The following is an 11,328-nucleotide window of genomic DNA, read 5'->3' on the forward strand; positions in this document are numbered from 1 at the left end:
TAAAGATCTGTAAATCCTGAGTTTGAGTACAAATTCGAGGTTCAAAACTCCTGCTATGGGGGTGGATACGTTTTCAGAATTAGTTTTTTCTAACATATTAAATAACGATTAACGACGACAAAAAATGTAAAAAAGTTCTACAATAAACTACAGACGTATAGGAAATAAAAATTAATCTTATCATCGAAAATAAGTAATCTTGTCTCATTATTATTTTCTATTTTCTCATTATTCCATGGTTTCTCATTATTCACAAAGATTTTCTGCAGATTTTCTGGAATTATTGTTGAAAAGACAACATTTGAAGAATTTGAAGAAATCTGCGAATAAATTCAAAGAAAATAAGAAATTCAATATTATAATGAAAACGAAATTATTGATTCTAGCATTGATTTATTAACAAATTTCTTTTGAGAAATATGTTCCCAACCATCTAATTAGATTACTGCATGATTTTTACTTTATTTTTCGTCGTCGTTATTTAGTAACTTGGAAAAAAAAACGATTCTGAAAACGTATCCACCCCCAAAGTAGGAGTTATGAATGTCGAATTTGCGCTCAAACTCAGGATTTACAGATCTTTAAAAAGTTTAACATGTCTCAAATGAATCCGAAAAAAGCTTAAAACTAAAAAATACAGATTTCTAAGCTTGTTCCGAGCTTTAGGAAATTGGCAAAATCCTAATCGATTTTCGCGTCAGAAGAAGCATATTGTACTGGTGGCATAATTTGGATCTAGAAGAACTGAATACTCGCCACAAATTTGAATTTTCTAATCCCTATATCTTGTCCACCTGATGTCGTAGACCTTTGATATGCATGGACTATACATTTTACTAGAACGGCTAAACTTTGAAATATCAAAGGTATACACCATCCCTCATCAGGTTGGGAGATTTATGTACTTTTGGTTCGGTAAATTTGGACTAAAATCTTTGAAAATAAGGATTTGTGGTCTCTAGGTCGGTTTGTATAGCATCTCTGAATATGCCTCGTCAGTCTAGAATTTAGAATCTAAATAATAATAATTCGTTCAGTCGTGAAAAGGTTAGTCGGTGGAAAGGGGGATTCGTAATACATGAAATTTTGTGGCATTTAAAAACAATCTGACACAGTGATCTAAAGGTTGCAAGCTCTTTAGCAAAACTAAAGCGAAAAGTGCTTAATTATAGTTCTAAAATGTATATGTCTAAGGCTTCCTAAAATAAAACATGAAAGGCCAAAGCAATGAGACACTTCCAAGTCAAGCCAATCTAGAAAATAAGCTTCTCATTGCAGCCTAGATCTATGTGCGGATGATCGGACACCCCGAGCTTTATAGTTTAATTTAAACCTAGACCATTCCTCGGTATAAATAGCAACCCCCGTGATTATACTCTTCTAAGTGAGAGATATAGTCACAGTAGACAACTCTTTTTCAGAATGAGGTCCGTACGGAACATTCATTACGAAATTATCAAAAACTAGGCTTTTAGGGCGTTTCTCGACCATCTGTTGTGAACAGGTTCTCTTCGTGTACATTGTAAAAAAAACGCTGATTTCAGAAAAACATTTCGTGGATTTTCAAAATTTTAAAAAATTTAATGAAAATCGAATTTTGTTGTATCAAATTTTTGAAATTTTGATCATTCATAAACCTTCCCTGGGACCTCACGTCCCTCAATAAATTTGGGCAGGATCGGTACAGCCGTTTTAACGTATATTGAAAACAAACATGCTTTTTGAATTTCCCTGGCGGTTCAAGACTGGATTCCATAGTGGCAAAAAACTGGATCAAATCTAACTCTTTGAGTTCGGTTAAAATAGTTTTATGTTGACACAGAGTCATACATCCTCATTCCTGGTGTCAGACAGTCATTATCACATTCTTTTATTCTTTATCATCAGTATCATACATTCTCATTCCTGGTGTCAGACAGTCATTATCACATTCTTTTATTCTTTATCATCAGATCCATTATCAGCAGTATCATACATCCTCATTCCTGGTGTCATACAGTCATTATCACATTCTTTTATGCTTTATCATCAGATTCATTATCAGCAGTATCATAAGTTATTAACGTTATTATTATTATATTTTTTTCGTACACATAACCCGGTATAATGATTAAGTATAAGATATATGAAAATTAAGACTACAAACATTTATATATGTATATATGTCATACAAAATTATAGTCACAACACAGATGGTTGATTATTTGGGACAGTTCATCCGTTTCAAAACTCAAATTTTATTTGATCTAATAGATAATATAATTCCTTTAAAGAGGGAATTTTCCAATAGTTTAAATCAGAAATATCTTCAAAGTTAAATTAATTTTTACATTTAGATAACTCGGAAAACAATTGCAATCTTGTGCAACGCTAAACTGTTCTGATCGCAAAGCAATTTGACAGCGATTTTATAACTATGCTGTAAACTATGAAAGAAGAATACAAAATGGTTTTTAAGTGTAGATTTTCAATTATTTAGGTTAAGATCAGTCCTGAAAACTAAATCTTTGGTTCTCTTCTCTTCTTTTGAGCAGCATTGCATTCTGTACCATATTCGACCCACTGTTTTAAAGATAAAAAATGAAATAAATTAATAAATAATATCGGATTTAAACTTAACTTCATATATTTANACGGTTTAATCCTAACATATTTTTGACCCAGCTGAAAAAGAGACCTGGGGTTAATTCCCTAGAGTTGAAGATGTCACTGAAGTTAATAAGGAAATTACACACGGTTACGTCTTCAACCCAGCATCATACTGCTAAAAAGTTTGACCTAACTGACACCCTGCAGGAACCCCTGGAACCCCAGGAACCCCTGGAACCTATGTGAACCCCTGGAACCTATGTGAACCCCAGGAACCCCTGGAACCTATGTGAACAATATTAAGAAATAATTCTAATTCTAAAGGAACTGAACACTCGCCACAAACTATGATTCACAAATCCCTACATATTTGAAACCTGATAACTTTGATATTTTAAACTTAAGCTTTTTGATCAAGCAGAGTTCATAATTTGAAATATAAGAAAAACAGAGTTACCCACCAAGTATGAGACGACACAATAAGACATTTTATAGATAAATAAGTATTCAACCTTAATAATATTGATTTTCAATATCATATCAGAAAGAAACAATTTACTGTTGCAAAGAATATAAAAAAAACAGAGAGTATTTATTGGGTACAGTCGTTTTTAAAGTCTCATCCTATACAGGGAACATTGTGCGATATTGCGAAGAATTTTGTAGTTTATAATTGGTATAAATCTGAAAATGAACCCTAAACATTTTTAGAGATAAAACTGAAGTCCTCCCGTCATTTGCAGTAGTAATAACTGATTTAGGATAAATCAGTTATTACTATATAGCAAATGACGGGTGGACTTCAGTTGTGTTTTTAACTGATTTGGAATGTGTAAAAAATGTCAAAAACAATCATTTTTATAGTTTTTCAAAATGTCGTCTGCTGTCTTGTATCTTTATAAAAAACTCTTGAAATAATATCATACAATTTATATCAATCTTTTATAAATATTTAATGGTTTGTTAATTAATATTTTCAAATTTTCGATCAAAAATGTTCATCTCAAAACTTACGGGCATATTTTGGGAATGGTCTTTAAGTATGAAGTAATAAAGTTTTAAAGATTTATAATTTATCATGAGGATGAAAAAACTATGCTAATTGATAGAGAGAATTTACAGACAAATCCAAACTTTTATGTGCAAATATTTTTATATTTCTTTTAATCCTTTAAAAAAAATATTCCACTTAATTTTCTGTTTCGATATTTCCAAAAATCTGCAAAATGAATGCAATAGTTTAAAATCCACAATTACGTTTTTACTTCGCCATTGTTTCCTTTGGCTAAAATGGATTGTCTTTCAATGGTACACTGGGATAAAGCTTGATTTGATTGATTGTTTGAAAATTTTTTCCGATTTTACCTTTTCTTAAATTAATGATTTGAAATTCAATTCTTTCTATAATTTTAGTTCTACAGCTCAACATCATTTATTGGCATTATTTAACAACTAGGAAATTTAGCATTTTAAATGGAACACACCGAATTTTACATTTTTATCATTATATTAAACAAAACTGATTACTGAGTCCAAAACTAAAGAATTTGAGACGCGACTCAAATATACTTGGTTCCACTTAAAATTGTATTAAATGTTTCAAGACTTAAGCCGGCGATCAATTAAGACCGGTGTTTGGCGGATTTGAGACGTGGCTCAAATTCGGACTCTGTTGACATAATTTACAGAGACGGCATATGATGTCCTATTCAAAACTTTGTCTGATCAAGGATGAACGTGATATTCTTCTTTTTCTCTCGGAAAATTGATTATTTTCAATTGTGGAATTTCATTAAAAGTGACGAGCGGATTTATACTAAAGACAAAAAAGGATATTGTCAAATTCAACACGCATTAAGATGGAAAAACAACGATATCTTCCTCATTGTTACTCAACTTTAATTAGGTTTCCGGTGTGAATCAGACATGCCACTATTTACATGGAAGGTTTAGTCCCTTCCTTTGCCGGGTACCCGGCTGTATAAAACATGATCACCCAGACAATAGAGAAGTTTAATTGAAGGTTCTCCAATTGTTATTATTTATTATTTATCCTAAACTCTACAATATGTGCGAGGCATTGTTCTCTAACTAATTGACCGGAGAAGAACAAAAACTCGGAAGTGTGTCTTTGCTCTAATTGAGACGAATTGTACGTTTTCATCACAATACTTAACTCTCACGCATTTATCACGTGGATAGATGATAATAGTAATGAACATCTAGAAATCTATTCTTGGTTAAAGTAATTTAGGAGCTTAAATAATGATGATCAATCTTCGTCATTTTGATAAATTGACATTTTCGTCTCAAAATTTTATAGTATCAATTTGAAATAAAATTCTTCCAAAGTTAGGGCTGCAGAACCAGAGCTCAAAACTTTATAATGTTGGATATCGAGATCAATGCTTGATCCTCTCTTTTTCTTAATCTCGAGACTAACCTAATCTTGTGTTTGTATCCTGAAAAGTGTATAAAATTTAACAAATTCAGAAGCCGGAAAATTAAAATTTTTTGCCCCGCCATTTAATGACAGTTCTCTCATTTAATCAAGATTAATATACTGAGACGGGAGGGACTCTCTAATTTTGAAAAACCGGTTTTTAATTTTTCTGTACTGTATCTAAAAAAGAGTGGATTAAGAAAGAACTTAAAAGTGTCCACACTAGATATTCGGATTTAGCAGTCGATCGGGATTATAAAGGTATCGCATTCTTAAGTTCACTGCTTAGCATGCATATTGCATAACCAATTAAAAGCGTGGTAAAATTAGTATTTATTACGGGGAATGTAGACCTAATTTCAAGTGAGCATATAAGCCCTATGGTATCCAATTTAACTCTTTAGATACAGGGTGTCCCACGAAACATGACAATAGCAAGACGACTTGAGAGTCGTCTTTGATATATGAAATTATTTGTGACATTTAGTCTTCTATCTACTTTAACATGTATGATTCTTGAAACTATCACATAATTCTCCTAGCCCTGGCATTTCCAAAAAGTGGTCTGCATTTATTGTGCTTTCAATATTACCGGAGATATAAAGAGTTTGGTTCAAATTTCAATTTTGTTAAATAAAAGCAAAATTGTCGAAATCTGAACGAAATTGTTCATATCTCGGGCAATATTGAAAGCACAAAAAAGGCAGACCACATATTGGAAATGGCAGGACAAGGGAAATTTCGTGATTATTATCTCTAGAAATTTACTTCCAAAATTAGGTTGACAAATAAACGCAGCAAATTATATCAAAAATCAAGACGACATTCAAGTCCTATTGCATACTGTCATGTTTCGTGGGACACCCTGTAATTCCAACACTTATCCAAACCAAATATCTTCCTCATTAATGCTTAAATCCGGTTTAAGTGGTATTGCTGTGAATCAGGCATGTCACTCTATAAATGGAGGGTCACCAGAAATTACATTTACAATCCCTTTAATTCGGACATGAACCTTGCTCATTCCTTCCAAATAGATTATCAAGTACAATAGGTGACAACAAAGAGATGGACCAATTAAACACGACGTCACAAGTGTCAAATAGAACAAGGAAAACGAAATTCTCTCACAATAGTTGACATGTTTTCCAAGATTAGATAAAAAGTGTAAAAACAGAAAATAAAGAACACAAAATTGAACTTATTTGACTGTAAGAAAACACGTTATCATCACTATCATTAATAATTTTGTCGGACACATAAACTGTTGACACTTGTGACGTCAGAATACAGCTGTACTGAGTGTGTACAAATTCTACGTTGCCATCTATTCCTTCACAGAATAAAAATAAAAATATTAAAAATAATAATAATAAAAAAAAAAAAAAAAAAATTTTTTTTTTTGAAAATTAAATATTTTGCAAGGTTATGTATCTTTATTTTGATGAATGAGCAACATATATTCAAATAGTTGACAGGTCGTTAAAGTAATTAATCGATTACTTGAGTCGAACAAATATTTAAAAAATAGAATTTCAAAATTATTAAAAACTAATGAAGCACAAATTTATCAAATAAATTCTGCCATTTTGAAAAATAATAATGCCGTTAAACATAAAATTATGAAATCTTTTTCAAGCAGAAATCTATCAAAGCTTGTTATCACACATTGTATATTTAATTGTCATTACATTTACATATGGAAGGTGATCGGGTGCGATTATAAGTGATTAGGTGTGATCATGTTTGATCAAATGATCATCAGCAGTAATCAACGTGATCAGATAAACCATGAAAATAAATAAAATAAATACTATTACTAACATTTAACAAGTCAATCACAAAAAGTATGTTGCTTTTAAATTTGGTCTTATTGATAAATTGAGACCCTTCAGTTTACACTGGAACATATATCATGGTTCATTTAAAAAAAGTATTTTTTAAAAGAAAATGAAACATTTTTCAAGTTTTTAAAATTTAGGATATTTTTTATTAAAATTGCTCTTTTATTCTTTTCTTATCACCTTAAGAGCCTGTGTTTGAGCAATGTCATCGGCGATTTTAAATTATGAAATTATAAATTTAAAATTTTTATGTTCAACCAAAAGGATTGTTTTCTCACTGAACCCTAATACATACAATGAGACCCAAAAAATGTGAATTATGAAGACGATATGTAAGGAAACTTTAGTGTATTTGATGTTGTTATTAAATCAAATATAATTTTACAAGTATAAAAATCACCTCAGGTAAGTAGCAAACTGCTTAATTGCTGTGTTTCATATTCTTTGGGACTATTTAAAACCATAATTTAATTTTATCAGTCGTCTTCATATTCCACAGTTTTATAGGTCTCATTGTAGAGTTTAGGTTGAATAAACCTAGGATGGAGGAGCCTTGGTGATTCTTTTGTTCCCTCTACTAGGAGGAGCAGGTTTAGAGAATTTAGGTTTAGAACTTATCTCCACAGGATGGATCTCACTCTGCAACAAAATATATAAAGACAACTCGATCAGTTTAGTTTTACGTGGGTTGGAGTTGTAACACTTTAAAATTTCTCGGAAATTATCTAGCCTACGTTGGCTGAGCCCGTGGTTTAAAAGCTTCGGCTCGGGTCTTAATTCCTTAAACCCAGCTTTAAAAGCCAATCTAAGACCCAGTACTAACGACAGCTTGTTTCATGTGAATAACAGCTGTGTGTTCTTAGGACTTACGGAGTTAGGCCCAAAGAAAATAACACCGACCTGGGTTGGTTTCAGTAAAAGGCTCAATGTGTATTTTCAGGGGTGTTTGTGTCTCTTTTCGAAGAAGATTTTTTTTGAAGCTTTATTGACTCAAGTTCTTACCATAATAAACTGTTCGGTTAGTTCTGATCCACTTTCTATCTCCATCTTCTTAGCTATGTCTATATTGTAATGTTTCTCAATGATCTCAACCACCGAGTTTTTACAACTAGAGTAGAGCATTCTTTCCTTTATAGATACACTGTATCCAGGCATAGAGTAGATAAACACTAAAAATATTAATTTTTAGAAAAAAAAGATAATCGGAGCAGTGGTAGGATGAGGAAGAGCAAAGAATGAATGAAAAATAGCAAGGTAGGATGAATAAAAGCATGGATGGATGAATAAGAGCAAGGTTGGAATGAATAAAACCAAGGTTAGGATGAATAAGAGCAAGGTAAGTATGAATAATATCAAGTATTATTTATTATNAAAGGATAGCATGAATAAGAGCAAGGTAAGTATAAATAATATCAAGTTTATGATGAATAAGAGCAAGGTTAGGATGAATAAGAGTAAGGTTGGGATGAATAAGAGCAAGGTTAAGATAAATAAGAGCAAGGTTAACATAAATAAGAGCAAGGTGAGAATGAATAAGAGGAAAGCTATATGAATAAGAGCAAGGTAAGGATTAATCAAAGCAAGGTTGGGATGAATAAAACCAAGGTTAGGATTAATTAGAGCAAGGATAGGATGAATAAGAGCAAGGATTAAGATGAATGAGACCAGGATTTAGATAAATGAGACCAGGATTAAGATAAATGAGACCAGGATTAAGATAATCAGGAGCAAAGTTAGGATGAATAAGAGCAAGGTTAGGATTAGTAAGAGCAAGGTTTGGATAACTAAGAGCAAGGTGAGAAGAATAAAAGCAAGGTTGGATGAATAAAAGCAGGATTAAGATGAATGAGAGCAGTATTAGGATTAATAAGAGCAGGATTAAGATGAATGGGAGCAAGATTAGGATGAATGGGAGCAGGATTAAGATTTATGAGAGCAGGATTAAGATTTATGAGATCTAGGATTCAGAAAAATGAGAATTAGGATTAAGATGAATGAGAGCAGGATTAAGATGAATGAGAGCAGGATTAAGATGAATAGGAACAGGATTAAGATAAATGAGAGCTAGGATTAAGATGAATGAGAGCAGGATTAGATTGAATGAGAGCTAGGATTAAGGAGAATGAGTACAGGGTTAAGATGAATAAGAACAGGATAAAGATGAATGAGAGCAGGATTAAGATGAATTAGAGCAGGATTAGAATGAAGCAGGATTTAGATAAATGAGAGCAGGATTAGAATGAACAAGAGCAGGATTAAGATGAATGAGAGCAGGATTAAGTTGAATGGGAGCAGGATTAAGATGAATGAGATCAGGATTAAGATTAATGGGATCAGGATTAGAATGAATGAGAGCTAGGATTCAGGAGAATGAGTACAGGGTTAGGATGAATGGGAGCAGGATTAAGATTAATGGCAGAAGGATTAAGATGAATGGGAGCAGGATTAAGATGAATGGGAGCAGGATTAAGATGAAGGAGAGCAGGAGTAGAATGAATGAGAGCTAGGATAAAATAAAAAAATCATGTATCTAACCTACACTAGAAGTTGCTTCACCCTGGAAAGTATGCTTGTATCTGAAAAAGATTATTAATATTACAAAACCGGAATATCTTCCAATTACTTTTTATTTCAACATTTTCAGAATAATAAGAAGAAGCAAGACTTGAACAATAATCTTTATATATGCAACAAAGGGAACAAAATCCGAGTGCCCCCCACCCTACCCCTCCAAATACTGTTGATTGTAAGTAAATGTTCAACTGACCTAAATAAATGATATCTTGCCTCATCCTCAGGAACTAGACTAGGAAGCTCTTCAATTGTAAACATTCCTTTCTTCTTTAACAAAATTGATTCGTTTTTCAGATCTAAGAGATGAAAAATTATTAACAAATTTGAATTGAAAATAATGCAAGAAAACATTACCTATAGATAATTGAATATAATCGTGACCCTTCTTTAAGAACTCCTCTAAAGATTGGAGCACACTCCGCTCCATAGGAAATGCCATGGAGCCAAGAGTTTGTTGTTTAGTATCCACTCCTATATCAACCCTAAAAAAATCATGTAAAAGTTGGAGAACGTAATAATGAATGATATTTTTTTTAATAAATGTAATCTGGCTTGAAATTAATGTTAAAAAAAGCCTCGAAAAAAAACATCTACCTATATGAAGTAGAGTAAGCACAGGTGTACAGTGTACACAGGGGGGGGGGGGCTATGGGAACTTAGTTCTCCCCCGGAATTAGTGAAATCAATTGTTTCCAGTGGGTTTCAGGCCTAAAAGAGTGCTTACTGACGAGCCCCTCCCCCCTCCTTGAACAAAATGATTGTACTCCAAGCAATAAAAAAAAATATCTGGATTTTTTTACAGAATATTACAATTCACACCGTACATTCTTTACAACCCTTATTACCATTTAATTTTGATTCGTATAATGAATTTTGACGTTTTTTTTTGTGTTACTAATTACAATTATATAACACATTATCTGAAAAAAGTAAAATCACAATGCAGTATAATAAAATACAGTACAGTACAATACAGTACAATACAGTACAGTACAAAACAGTACAGTACAGTACAGCACATTACAGTACAGTACAGTACAGTACAGTACAGTACAGTACAGTACAGTACAGTACAGTACAGTACAGTACAAACCTTGTTTCTGATTCTTTAATTTCCTTCATCTCCTCCTCCTCTTTAGAGAGAGGACCAGGTCCGGCATCTGCCGCTAGATGCCGCCGGTACCCGGACAAGGTTATCTCATCCTGTAACAACATAAATTAATCAATCCATTAACCCATCCATCAATCAATCAATTTAAAAAAAAAGTCATTTCAAACAAAAATGTTTGTAAAAATGTATCATATAATTCCTTGCTAAGAACCCATTTCATTTTGATGTGGATCCGGATCCTGAATCCACACTGGAAAAAAATATATCCGGATCCAGGTCATAAACATTTCTTTAAGATTTACTGATTTTTTTTCTAAGAAACCAGAATTAGAAAATTAGTTTTCTTCTTTTTTCGCATTTTTTTTTGCTAAATTTGATTCAATGATCATGAAATTTTTATAATCTCTCTTTTTTTTAACAGCTAAGATTTGAGTTTTGTGAGCAAAAAAGTTTTTTGTTGTTGTTTTTCCCCTTTTAATCCGGATAATTTTGCAGATCCGGATCCAGGAAGCCAAAAATCTTGCGAATCCAACGGATCCTTAGCGCTCCAATAATTGGTAAAAAAGGGCTTTTCTGGCGAAGATGAAGCTGAGAAAGTTTTTCTAGACAAACCTTTGAGGTAGCGAAGTATTCGTCTTTTATTTGTCCCTGACCAAATTCTTTCTTAAATGTTGCTTTTGTAGACGCGTACAACATCTTTTGTCTTAATTAAACATAAGTTAAATACATTTTTTGATATATATATATATATATAATGAAGCAGGATT

At 32.3% G+C, this 11,328-nt stretch overlaps 1 protein-coding gene across 5 annotated transcripts; it reads right to left on the reverse strand.

Annotated features, from left to right (window-relative positions):
• Positions 1 to 6,448: 6,448 nt before the first annotated feature.
• Positions 6,449 to 11,264, reverse strand: LOC111712110 (twinfilin-1; the record flags this gene model as incomplete). Of its 5 annotated transcripts, none has more annotated exon segments than XR_002767388.1 (8): positions 6,449 to 7,160; positions 7,277 to 7,515; positions 7,879 to 8,045; positions 9,412 to 9,452; positions 9,644 to 9,746; positions 9,805 to 9,932; positions 10,544 to 10,653; positions 11,174 to 11,264. XR_002767388.1 is itself a non-coding variant. In XM_023486631.1 (8 exon segments), coding segments are annotated over 7 exon segments (742 nt in total), but the record flags the coding sequence as incomplete, so codon positions are not given.
• Positions 11,265 to 11,328: the final 64 nt, after the last annotated feature.

This window comes from Eurytemora carolleeae, unplaced genomic scaffold, assembly GCF_000591075.1.
Source record: "Eurytemora carolleeae unplaced genomic scaffold, Eaff_2.0 scaffold1114, whole genome shotgun sequence".
NCBI classification, from domain to species: Eukaryota; Metazoa; Arthropoda; class Copepoda; order Calanoida; family Temoridae; genus Eurytemora; species Eurytemora carolleeae.